Here is a 13829-nt window from a genome sequence, read left to right on the forward strand (position 1 = left end):
GCCGAGGTGGGTGGAGTACTTGAGGTCAGGAGTTCGAGACCAGTGTGGCCAATATGGTGAAACCCCGTCTCTACTAAAAATACAAAAATTAGCTGGGCATGGTGGCGTGTGCCTGTAGTCCCAGCTATTTGGGAGACTGAGGCAGGAGAATCGCTTGAACCCAGGAGGCAGAGGTTGCAGTGAGCTGAGATCGAGTCACTGCACTCCAGCCTGGGCGACAGAGTGAGACCCTGTCTCAAAAATAAATAAAATAAAATCTGTAACTTGGTGGTGTATGTGCTTTTTTTTTTTTTTCTTTTAGCTAATAGATCAGTTAAAGCCTGGAGGAAGATTGATATTGCCTGTTGGTCCTGCAGGCGGAAACCAAATGTTGGAGCAGTATGACAAGCTACAAGATGGCAGCGTCAAAATGAAGCCTCTGATGGGGGTGATATACGTGCCTTTAACAGATAAAGAAAAGCAGTGGTCCAGGTGGAAGTGATTTTATCTTCTGCTCTTTCTTCTTCCGCACATGCAAGGTGAAAGGGTGTGGATTTTAAGACATTAGACTGCAAGAGCTGTTTTTGGTTGTCACCTTTATGCTCCTCCATTATGACATCAGAAATTCATTACATTAAAAATGTGAAAAATGTTGCATGGTCTGCCCTTGTTTTGGTTTAACATATATATCTTTGGGAAAGGGAGGGTGAGACTTGGTTGGCACAAAGACTTTTTTTTTAGAGAGACTTTCAGCTTCAATTCATTCAGTACTTTGTAAGGTTTTTTATTCATTATCAGCCACTCTGTTTTTATATTTTTAAATTATTTTTATAGCACTGGATGGGCATGGAAACAATGAGTTTGGTCTGTAAAAGAGGCCAGGCAGAGTGGCTCACGCCTGTAATCCCAGCACTTTGGGAGGCCTAGGCGGGCGGATCACTTGAGGTCAGGAGTTTGAGACTAGCCTGGCCAACATGGTGAAACCCCGTCTCTATTAAAAATACAAAATCAGCTGGGCATGGTGGCGCAGGCCTGTAATCCCAGCTACTCACTACTCAGGAGGCTGAGCCAGGAGAATTGCTTAAACCCTGGAGGCGGAGGTTGCAGTGGGCCGAGATTTTGACACTGCACTCCAGCCTGGGAGACAGAGCAAGGCTCTGTCTCAAAACAAAAAACAAAAACAAACAAACAAAAAAAACCAAAAACACAAGGGGCCATCATTTCCTGCCCTGTTTATTGTACCAACAAGTAGAAAGAAGGGGAAAGATAACAGTCATCTCAGTTTTCTAAAATGTCAGAATACCAGAGAGGACAGCTTGGTTTATCTGTTTCAACCAAATCATAGATACCTGACAGCCCATGCCTATTTTTCATTCAGCCTTGTTTAAGAGTCACCTTCTCCCCATTCTATAGAATAGGCCAGCCACTGTTTAAGCTATTCTGGCTAAATTCCTAGGGAGAGGCAAGGATTCTGCAAGTTACCCAATGAGTGCCCAGGTCTCACAAACCCACCCAAAGGGTCAGCAGCATGCAGCAACTTTCAGCATAGCATGGCTTATAAAGAATGTCCACTTTTGTTTTATGTCTCAGCATAATCTGAATATTTTGTTTGAAGCCAAGATTTCTCTTCTCTTTTGCCTCCCCTTCCCACTCCCTTCCATGAGAGAGAGTGACATCAGTACATAACAGTGCCATTAGCTCAAATTACTTGAAATTAAATGCCAAAACAAGAAGGGCTTTACAGTTTCCTTGTCTTATAATCTGTTTTTATTTGACATAAAGATTCTTATTTTAAAATAATTAGTTTCTTAATAAGTAAAAGGGGTGATAATAAGTTTAATAGATCTCTCAATTTTGTTTTTATTCTTCACCAATAGCTATTTTCTGTTAATTATAGCGTGGAGCACAGCCACTGAAAAAAAAAAAAGAAAAAAAAGCATTTTAGTCCAGGCATTTTGGGAGGCTGAGGCGAGCCAATCATCTCAAGTCAGGAGTTTGAGACCAGCCTGGCCAACATGGTGAAACCCTGTCTCTACTAAAAACACAAAAATTAGCTGGGCATGGTGGCTTGCATCTGTAATCCCAGACACTCAGGAGGCTGAGGCAGGAGAATTGCTTGAACCCAGGAGGCGGAGGTTGCAGTGAGTCGAGATCACACTACTGCATTCTAGCCTGGGTGACAGAGCGAGACTCTGTCTCAAAAAAAAAAAAAAAAAATTAAAAATTAAAATTAAAAAGGCATTTAAAAAATTACTGGTTTTTTCAACTGGAATCAGATGTAGTTATTAACAACTAACTAAAACCTTCCTTCACTTTGCTTCTAGTATGGTTTATACAATTACGTAATTGTGAGATTATTATAGTATAAAAGGGGCAAATATGTTACTGAAATTACTGAAATTTGATAAGAAGAGTTGATTTTCATTAGAAACTTAGAAATTCTTTTTATATACAATAAATATTAGTGTTGAACATCTTGCCTATAATTTAATTATGAAGGAATTATAAAAAGGGAATTTTGTTTTTATGACTAGAGGTAGATTTACTGTGAAGCTAACAAAGCTGAAGCTGCAGAGCCCTTGCTTGTCTAGGTTTTCTCTGACCCTGTTCTTAATTTAATTAAAAATTTTTTTTTTGAGACAGAGTCCTGCTCTGTTACCCAGGCTGTGTAGAGCAGTGGTGCAATCTCAGCTCACCACGACCTCTGTCTCCCAGGTTCAAGCGATTCTCTTGCCTCAGCTTCCCAAGTAGCTGAGAGTATAGGCGCCCAGCTAAATTTTGTATTTTTAGTAGAGAAGGGGTTTCACCATGTTGGCCAGGCTGGTCTCGAACTCCTGACCTCAGGTGATCTGCCCGCCTCGGCCTCCCAAAGTGCTGGGATTACAGGTGTCAGCCACCATGCCTGGCGCTGTTCTTAATTTTATATTATGCATAGTCTTACTGATTTTTTTTTTTAACTTCATAAAAAGGTTCCCTTGTTCTCTAATTATATAAACCTTGGGCCCCCACAAAACCTGAATCTACCTTTGATAAAACCAAACTATTTGTGTTAACAGATTTAAAATAGGGCCAGGTACGGTGGCTCATGCCTGTAACCCAATGCTTTGGGAGGTTGAGGTGGGAGGATCACTTGAGGCCAGAAGTTCAAGACAAGCCTGGGAAACAGTGAGACCTCGTATCTACTAAAAATTTAAGAACTAGCCAGGCGTGGTGGTGTGCACCTCTAGTTCTGGCTACTTGGGAGGGTGAGATAAGAGGATCACTTAAGCCCAGAAGCGGCTGTGAGCTGTGATCACCACAGCATTCCAGGCTGGGCAACAGAGCAAGACCTTATCTCTAAAAAATATATTTAGAATAATTTTTAAATTTATGGACAATTATTCAGTCATCTGCTAAACATTAAATGTATACCTGCTTTTAGGCTGGGCGCGGTGGCTCACGCCTGTAATCCCAGCACTTTGGGAGGCCGAGGCGGGCGGATCACAAGGTCAGGAGATCGAGACCATCCTGGGTAACATGGTGAAACCCCGTCTCTACTAAAAATACAAAAAAATTAGCCAGGCGTGGTGGCAGGCGCCTCTAGTCCCAGCTACTCGGGAAGCTGAAGCAGGAGAATGGCATGAACCCGGGAGGCTGAGCTTGCAGTGAGCCGAGATCGCGCCACTGCACTGCAGCCTGGGCAACAGAGGGAGACTCCGTCCCAAAAAATGTATACCTGGTTTTCTTTTTGACCTTCAAAGTTTTTTAAAAATTAAGCAAATTTAGGCTGGGCACGGTGGCTCACGCCTGTAATCCCAGCACTTTGGGAGGCTGAGGCGGGCGGATCATGAGGTCAGGAGATCGAGACCATCCTGGCCAACATGGTGAAACTCCATCTCTACTAAAAAAACATACAAAAATTAGCTGGGCGTGGTGGCAGGCACCTGTAATTCCAGCTACTCGGGAGGCTGAGGCAGGAGAATCGCTTGAACCCGGGAGGCGGAGGTTGCGGTGAGCCTACATTATGCCACTGTACTCTAGCCAGGTGACAGAGTAAGACTCTGTCTCAAAAAAAAAAAAAAAAAATTGAGCAAATTTACATGTTCGCACCATCAGAAAAAAAAAAAAATTTCTCCAGGTATACCAGGAGGACTTTCTAATTCTTCTGTTGTAGATGCTTTTCTTTGGCCATTTGTTCAATTGCTAAATATTTTTCAGTGTAAGGATCTTCTTAATATTATTCGTGAATTCAACCAATATGCATATGCCAACTAGGCCAGGCACTGTACTAGGTGGCAGGAGTCGTCAGCTGTGAATTTGAAACTCTCATGAAGCTTACAGTAACGTAGGAGATGCAAAGACCAAGATGAATAGACAGTTATAGGGTAGTGTTCAGACTCACAGTAGGGAGCCAGGCATTGAAGTGATCAGAATTACATTTCAGAAAGATAACTCTAGCTGTCATGTAGAGCAGCCTGGGAAGGGACAAAAGTCGAGTCAGAAACAGGAAGTGGTTATAGCAATTCAGGGGTGAAATGATGGTCTGCGTTAAGGCAGTGTTAGTAAGGATAGAGAGAAGTGGGTGGATAGCTACATCTAAAATACTGTCACTGTTTTCTGGGAATTATCATCTAAAAAGTTCCCTAGTCAACTTCTTGCCAGGCTACGTGATTTCTGTTCTTTCAAACTTTCTGTTTTTTGTTTTTGTTTTCTTTTGATACAGTCTCTCTGTGTCACCCAAGCTGGAGTGCAGTGGCATGATCTCTGCTCACTGCAGCCTCAACCTCCTGGGCTCAAGCGATCCCCCCTGCCTCAGCCTCCTGAGTAGCTGGGACCATAGGGTGTGCCACCATACTCAGCTGATATTCTTGTTTTTTTTGTAGACAAGGGGTTTTACCGTGTTGCCCAGGCTGGTCTCAGACTCCTGAGCTCAAGCATTCCACCCACCTCAGCCTCCCAAAGTGCCGGGATTACAGGCTTGAGCCACCAGCCTCAAACTTTCTTCAGGATTACTTTAACTCATTATAATACTTTGCTAGGAACCTTCTCTTGTGTCTCACCAGCTTTCCATCTTTCTTACTGAGGAATAATCCAGAGCTAATTGCAGTGCTCTGATGAGGGTGAGATCCCATTTTTGCTGAGGAGATGTGGCAGAAACTGTGTTTTTAAAAATGAGAATTAGTGGACATGTGGAATTCTAGTACCAAGTAAAGATCCAAACTTGAATGTAGACTTGAGTCTTTTTACACTTGGAAAGATGTCACTTGTAATTTTGGTGGATTAATAGAAGGGGAGACAATGCCAGATCTATAGACCAGAGACCTAGAATCCGTGGAATTGTGTTCATGACTATGGACATGTAGTACTTGTATTAGTTGCTACAGAAAGTTAATAGTTCTTATGTATGTATTTTATTTTAAATAAATAATTTATATGTAAAAATATTTTGTTAATCTTCTGGTAAAAGCTTTATTTTTATTTTTATTTATTTATACATATTTTTGAGACAGAGTCTCACTCTGTCACCCAGGCTGGAGTGCAGTGATGCGATCTCGGCTCACTGCACCTCTGCCTCCTGGGTTCAAGTGATTCTCCTGCCTCAGCCTCCCGCATAGCTGGGACTACAGGCGCGCACCACGAGGCCCGGCTAATTTTTGTATTTTTAGTAGAGACAGGGTTTCACTGTGTTGACCAGACTGGTCTCAAACTCCTGACATCAAGTGATCCACCCACCTCAGCCTCCCAAAGTGCTGGGATTACAGGTGTGAGCCACCACACCCAGACTATTTTTGTTTTTAGTAGTCACAAGAGTTGTGTAATTGGTCCATCTTTAGTTTGTGAAACTGAGGAATGTTCAAGTTTATTATTCCATAAGCTCTTTGTTTATTGATGTCTTCTTAAAGTGCCTTGCATCTATGAAAAAGATGTTAGGAATTGACTGCATTTCCAAGATTGACAGTATTGGTGCTAAGGGATCCAGTTGATCCCGTGTTCCATATTCTATATTGTTCCTTTTTAATCTCTTTACATATGTTCCAGTATTGTGACATACATGACATCCTTAAAAGCAGGGATATATTCTGTTACTTTTGGAATTCTTTTTGTCTCTCATAATGCTTCGTACAAAGCAAATTGTACAACACTTTTATTACCTTGGAAGATCCATGAAATTATTAGAAAACATTCATGGATTTTGATTGTTGTTTCCTTATAGTATATCTTTTCATTTATTCTTGGTAAAGAATGTATAAGACTAAATGTTAGTATCATAGAGTTACTAAAATCTAATAAATAATTAAATTATGTATAATTATATACTAGTAGAAATACATACAGTTATTAACCTAATGAATATATTTAGCATAGTATATAGCAGTTTTGAAGAGCCTTTCTAAAAATTTAGTACATACTATTTTTTATTGTAAATGATCTATGCATGTAAGTCAGATAAAGAAATGGTCATACAGAATTTTGAACATTGGGAAAAATTTAAAAACTTGAAAGTTACATGGATTTTAGAGTATTAGGCTTTTACAAAATTGTGCATGCGCTGGCAGCAAGTTTTTGTTTTTCCCTAGCACCCCTAATTTTAAAATTCAGGTCTATAAACCTAATTTCTTTTCCTTTTTTAAAGTATTTTTTAGACAGAGAGGATAGTTGGAAAAATGGTACTATGTTGTTGAGGGGGCATTAATTTATTTACAATATACTTAATGTCTTGCAGCAGGTAAATTGTAGTAAATTATTATTATTATTATTGTTTTCTGAGATGGAGTCTCGCTCTGTCGCCCAGGCTGGAGTGCAGTGGCGTGATCTCAGCTTGCTGCAACCTTCACCTCCGTGTTTCAAGCGATTCTCCTGCCTCAGCCTCCCGAGTAGCTAGGATTACAGGTGCATGCCACCACACCTGGCTAATTATTTGTATTTTTAGTAGAGATGAGGTTTCACCGTGTTAGCCAGGATGGTCTCGATCTCCTGACCTCATGATCCGCCCGCCTTGGCCTCCCAAAGTGCTGGGATTACAGGTGTGAGCCACTGCCCCGGCCAAATTGTATTAAATTATTTAAAAATAACAGTATCTTTGGCTTGGGCACGGTGGCTCACACCTGTAATCCCAGCACTTTGGGAGGCTGAGGTGGGCAGATCACTTGAGGTCAGGAGTTTGAGACCAGCCTGACCAACGTGGTGAAACCCTGTCTCTACTAATAATACAAAAAAAAATTTAGCCGGGTGTGGTGGTGGGCGCCTGTAATCCCAGCTACTCGGGAGACTGAGGCAGGAGAATTGCTGGAACCTGGGAGGCAGAGGTTGCAGTGAGCCGTGATCACGCCACTGCACTCCAGCCTAGGCAACAGAGCGAGACTCTGTCTCCAAAAAAAAAAAAAAAAAAAAAAGCCAAAAGAAGAAAAGCAATATCTTCAATTCATATTCTAAAAAGCAGAAGTGAATTTTACTTTATGAATAGAGCACTTTGCAAATAATTCTTTGTCGACCAAATATTTTAATGCCTGCATGAGTTTAAGTAAAAGCTGTTCTGTGAGAATTATAATATTGTTATTTGGAAGAATATACTAAGAGGAAGCAGACTTATGATTTGTCATTTAGTAGATAATCCAATAATGTAGGATAAAGGCAGCCTGTTGGAGAAATAATTTTAAAATATTTTCTTTCACAATTTACAAAATTTAGTTTAAAAAAATTGTCCAGTAATTTACCCCCACTTACTTGTGAAATTATGAGCTCTTTATTTCTTCTTCCCTTCAAATTTATCTTAACTTTTTCAAAACTTTTAATTTTTATTGCCGACAAGTTGCTAGGATAGTACAAATAACTCCTAAATCTCTTCATCCAGAGTCATCAATTATTATCATTTTTCTATATTTCTTTCCCCTCTTTCTGTATATACATATATGTAATTTTTTTCCTTTTTCTTAAACCACTTGAGACTTAATTATCAATATCATGTTTCTTTACCCCTAAAGTTCTTGTTTTTGTCACTCAGATTACCTTCAGCTATGAGGCTTGTGGGCTTTTCTCGTGGTTTTATTCATTTTTTCACTTTTAACAGTTTTACTGAGGTATAACTGAGATACCATACAGTTTATTTTAGACTGCATTTTTATTCCTTCCTTCCTCTCACTGGCAGTTGCTGGTACAGTGCTGCACCTGGCTAAGCAAATGGTTTATTTTGGAGCTGATAAAGCTGCCTTATGAAATCAGCTGACAGGTATATTATACCTACAGATGATGCCTTTTCTCTCAGAGCGCTTGGGTTGAGATTGACCCACTCCACAATTGCTAGTGGACATTCTGAGCAAAAGACCACATTTCTGTCCAATTTTGTGAATGTAACTATTAACTCATTTGACCTCTAAAATACTTAAGTTGTCATTTTACTGTAGTGTAAAGATGACCATAGATCTAAAAGATAATTTTTCTGAATTTTGACATTGAAGGGAGAAATCTATTTTTAGAAATCAAAAATGAAGAACTCAGGCCCTTTAGGTTGCATACTTGGTTCTGGAGTGGCATGGAAGATGTTTGGAATGGCTTGACCCTCTGTTGCTTTCACTTGGATTGTTTGCTTTTTTATTTTTTAAATATATTGTTTGGTGATCAGTGCATTTTTATTGACTTAATAGTTGTATCTAAACTATTATAAAGCCAAATTGGGCAGTGTGTAACTCCTACTAATGTATTTCTCTCTTTTTTCCTCACAGGGATGAATTGTAAAAGCAACATCAGCTTGACCAGTATAAAATTACAGTGGATTGCTCATCTCAGTCCTCAAAGCTTTTTGAAAACCAACACCATCACAGCTTGTTTTGGACTTTGTTACACTGTTATTTTCAGCATGAAAATGTGTGTTTTTTTAGGATTTCTGATTCTTCAAAGAGGCACAGAGCCAAATTGGTAGAGGAAGGATGCAAAGTATAAATTTGTGTAATATTACTTTAACAAGCCCATATTTTACTTGGAAATATTAAAAGAAAGGGTTCTGTAAAATGGAAAACTTAGTTTGTGAATTGATTTTGAGGAGTGGTTTTTCTTTTCTTGGACACTTAATTCTGTTCTGGTATTATGAGATTGCTTTTGTGCATTGGATAACACCACCATTCACAAGTTAAGATTCTTGGTATTTGGATGTCTGTTAGATGCTACTAAGAAAATAGAGATGAGCTTTCTTTTTAAAGCTTTTGATGTGGTGTCATAGAATAGCATGTTGTAGATACAATCAGCTGCTTTGTTACCTTAAAACTAGGCATTTGTAAATATTAAACCTTAAGATGGCAGGTGATGTCCTGTAAACACTCAGCTGTTCAGATTGGACATAACTGACTTAGTTCTTCTCTTCTCTCTCTCAAAATTATAGGAGACTTGTAGTTTAGTGTTGTTTTCTGTTTCTAATTTGCTGCTGATAATGTATATGAACTTAACATGCTGTGTAAGCTGTGTCCTAGTTCTTGAACAGTTTATGCAGTGCTGCTTTGCCAAATAAAGTTAAAAGTAAAAGAGGCATTGGTTGTTTTTGAATATAGAAGAAAGAACAGCAAGTCCACCAGATAGGGAGTGTTTACGATCACGGGAAAAAGACTATTTCTCTGGTTGTTTCCTTTTGCGAAGTCTGAGTAAGTAATTAGCATTAATCCAACTGTACATTGTAGAATGTGACTACACTGCTCCAGGGCCAGGACCGTACTTCAGTCGTCATTTCTCTTTGACTCCCTAGCCCAGGGCTTGTCCTGTAGTAGCTATACAGTAAATGCTGGTGAGTGAGTGGTGAATGAATCGACTTAAAGTCAGGAAAGAACAGGATTGAGGATGAACAGACCAAAACCCATCTCTCACCTATACAAAGATTTATTAATATAATGACTATAGCTGAATTTCTAAGAAGGCAGTAGCACTTTGGGATCTTATTTAAATGTTGTGATTTATAACTTTTATAATAAGAAGTTCTGGAACTGAGGAAATACAAGCTCCAGAATGTGCAGAATCAGCACTCTCAGCAAAGCCCTTCTACTGGGTGCATGTGTGGGTGTGTAATTCTGGCAAAGAACCTTTGTGGGCATGTGAGACACTCCCCCCAGCTCTTGAAAAAGTCTTAAATATGACTTCTTTACAAATGGCTTTTAGGCTGGGTGTGGTGGCTCACGCCTGTAATCCCAGCACTTTGGGAGGCCAAGATGGGCAGATCACCTGAGGTCAGAAGTTCAAGACCAGCCTGGCCAACATGGTGAAACCCCCTCTCTACTAAAAATAAAAAAATTAGCCGGGCATGGTGGCACACACCTGTAATCCCAGCTATTCGGGAAGCTGAGGCAGGAGAACTTCTTGAACCGGTGAGGCAGAGGTTGCAGTGAGCCAAGATCGCGCCATTGCACTCCAGCCTGGGTGACGAGTGAAACTCTCTCAAGAAATAAATAAATAAATAAATAAATAAAATGGCTTTTAAAACTGATACATCTTTTGACAAGTGCCTCTTCTTAGGTAAGGTCTTAGACACAGGAAACTAGCATTATTTGGTGCCCAAAACTTGAGAGTTTAAATTTATTGTTAGCTTCAGTTTGCTGCTGTTTATTGCTTCCATACTCAGGCCCTGAACCCCTGTGGTCCAGGACTAGTCCATTTTAAATAGTTGTAAAGGTCAAATATTCTTTTTTTTTTTTTTTTTTGAGACGGAGTCTCGCTCTGTCGCCCAGGCTGGAGTGCAGTGGCGCGATCTCTGCTCACTGCAAGCTCCGCCTCCCGGGTTCATGCCATTCTCCTGCCTCAGCCTCCGGAGTAGCTGGGATTACCGGTGCCCACCACCACGCTCGGCTAATTTTTTGTATTTTTAGTAGAGACAGGGTTTCACTTTGTTAGCCAGGGTGGTCTCTGATCTCCTGACCTTGTGATCCCCCCGCCTCAGCCTCCCAAAATGCTGGGATTACAGGCCTGAGCCACAGTGCCCAGCCAAAGTCAAATATTCTTTACAACTTAAATTAATTCTTAAATGTATCCACTGGTCTGTGTCTTTCATAGCCATTACCAACATTTTACTATGTGTGAGTCTCTATGTTTGGTTTGGGGATAGAAAAAGGCCCTTACTCTCAAAAGTGTGAAGTCTGTTTGAGGAGACAATTATATAAATATGATGAGACAAACTTAAGTGCCACCTGATTAGTACAGACAGTGCTATGCCTTCAGCATTGTTCAAGCACTGCTCTTGGACTTTCCATGTTTATGAATTAAAATTGTAGAATGTTGAATAAACAGGAATGGGCTTTAAGGGAGCATGAATAAATGGGTAGAAACGGAAATAATGGATTAAACTAGGCCTAAGATTTTTTTTTCTGTAAGATATATATATGTGTGTGTGTGTACAGGTTACAGTCAAGATCTTTAGTATTCATAATTTCTAAAACATTTCCTTATGTCATTTTCCTTAATAGAAGTGATTCCTTTACATAATATGAAGGGCGACATTTCAAAAAGTTTCAGTCTAGTGAGATCCTGTTGAAATGAGATATTTTTCTACAAATTTGGTTTTATTAAAGGCCAAATCAAGCTCTCAAAATTTATGTAATCTTGGCCAAGCATGGGGGCTCAAACATGTAATCTCAGCACTTTGGGAGGCCGAGGGAGGAGGATTGCTTGAGGCCAGGAGTTCAAGACCAGCTTGAGCAACAAAGTGAGATCTTGTCTCTACAAAAAAACAAAAATTAGCCAGGCATGGTGATGTGCTCCTGTAGTCCTAGCTACTTGGGAGGCTGATGCAGGAGAATTGCTTGAGCCCAGGAGTTCGAGGCTGTAGTAAGCAAAGCCATAGTGAGCTATGATCGCACCACTGCACTCCAGCCTGGGCAACGAGTAAGACTCAGTCTCTCCCTCTCTTTTTTAAAAACTCTTTTCCTCCACCCTTCTAATAGAAACCTAAGAACCCTATCTCTTAAAACAAAAACCACTTACATAATCTAAGCCTGAATTATGAATATCAGCTTTTTATTGAGGGTTTCTTTTTTTTTTTGAGTGCAATGGTGCGATCTCAGCTTACTGCAACCTTTGCCTCCTGGGTTCAAGCAATTCTCCTGCCTCAGCCTCCCAAGTAGCTGAGATTACAGGCAGGCGCCACCACACCTGGCTAATTTTGTATTTTTTTTCATAGAGACGGGGTTTCACCATGTTGGTCAGGCTGGTCTCGAACTCCTGACCTCAAGTGATCCACCCACCTTGGCCTCCCAAAGTGCTGGGATTACAGGTGTGAGCCACCGCACCTGGTCAAGGGTTTCAACTCTTTTCCAGTCAATAACATTAGAAGAAAATGACATTCTGGGGGGAAAATAATCCATTAACATTTTTCATGCAAATATTTTAAATTCCACTGCCCTAATTTTAAAAACTGCCATTGTTCAAAAAAAGCTCACTGTGCAGTGGTGCGATCTTGGCTCACTGCAATCTCCGCCTCCCGGGTTCAAGTGATTCTACTGCCTCAGCCTCCCACGTCACCACGCCCAGCTAATTTTTTGTATTTTTAGTAGAGACGGGGTTTCACTGCATTAGCCAAGATGGTCTCCATCTCCTGACCTTGGGATCTGCCTGCCTTGGCCTCCCAAAGTGTTGGGATTACAGGCGTGAGCCACCGTGCCTGGCCCACTGAACTTTTAAAATTCGTATATAATATACCTCTATTAAAGCATCTTAAAAATTCAATTGATCTAAAATAGAATAACATCTTTGAGTAATAATGCTCATGAATTTTTGAAGCTATTCTTGGTGTGTGATTGTCAGCCAGGAAACAAAGCTGCTTAGTTTTGTTTCATTAGCCAGGTGGGTATTTTTGGTTTTCAGCTAAATGTTAACAAAATAGTTTGATATGTTACTAAAATATATGAGTATGGTAACTGAACACTAATATTGTAAATGAAATAAATGGATTATTTTTAATGTTCTAAATGTGGTTCAGAGGCTAATACCTTATTTTAGGTAAGTGCTAAAATTCTTCTAGGTATAAATCATTGCCTACAGCTTACTGTGTTCTTAAAGAACTGAACAGTAAAACAAATGGGTTCTGATTGGATTTCAGTTGGATCTCTGGATTCCTCTGACCATTTTCCAGAAAGATGAGTGTTGTGTTCTCACTAAACCTAGCACGTGGCTCAAATAGAGGGCTGGTGAAAGAATCCCACTTGAAGAAAACCAGCTGACCCAAGGGGCCAAGGAATATTTGTGTATTGTAATATGATAAAAAGGAAATCAGGCCGGGTGCGGTGGCTCACGCCTTTAATCCCAGCACTTTGGGAGGCCGAGGTGGGTGGATCACCTGAGGTTAGGAGTTCAAGACCAGCCTGACCAACATGGCGAAACCACGTCTCTACTAAAAATACAAAATTAGCCGGGTGTGGTGGTGGGTGCCTGTAATCCCAGCTACTTGGGAGGTTGAGACAGGAGAATCACTTGAACCCAGGAGGCAGAGGTTGCAATGAGCCGAGATTGTGCCACTGCACTCCAGCCTGGGCGACAGAGCCAGACTCTGTCTCAAAAAAATAAAAGGGGGGGGTAATCAAGTCCAATAATTTCCTTATCTTTAATCCTAATATCATTGCTACAATAATGATTGTTGGTTCCCCACTTCCGGCTTCATCTTTCTGGCTTTTTTTTTTTTTTTTTTTTTTGAGAAATAGTCTCTCACTCGTTCTCCAAGCTGGAGTGCAGTGGTGCAATCTCGGCTTACTGCAAACTCTGCCTCCCAGGTTCAAGTGATTCTCCTGCCTCAGCCTCCCAAGTAGCTGGGACTACAGGCGTGCGCCACCACGCTCAGCTAATTTTTGTATTTTTAGTAGAGACAGGGTTTCACCGTGTTGGCCGGGATGGTCTCGATCTCTTGACCT

General features: G+C 40.5%; 1 protein-coding gene across 2 annotated transcripts in view; it reads left to right on the forward strand.

The window, feature by feature from the left end:
- Positions 1-9475, forward strand: part of PCMT1 (protein-L-isoaspartate (D-aspartate) O-methyltransferase) — a 60114-nt gene extending 50639 nt beyond the window's left edge. The window contains exons 7-8 of one of the 2 annotated variants that reach the window (XM_054491990.2): positions 302-471; positions 8679-9475. In XM_054491990.2, coding sequence (XP_054347965.1) covers positions 302-471; positions 8679-8691 — 183 coding nt within the window. In that variant the 3' untranslated portion in view covers positions 8692-9475. The remainder of the gene's footprint in view (positions 1-301; positions 472-8678) is intronic. The other variant, XM_054491991.2, reaches the window with a different exon arrangement.
- Positions 9476-13829: the final 4354 nt, after the last annotated feature.

This window comes from Pongo pygmaeus, chromosome 5, assembly GCF_028885625.2.
Source record: "Pongo pygmaeus isolate AG05252 chromosome 5, NHGRI_mPonPyg2-v2.0_pri, whole genome shotgun sequence".
Lineage (NCBI taxonomy): Eukaryota > Metazoa > Chordata > Mammalia > Primates > Hominidae > Pongo > Pongo pygmaeus.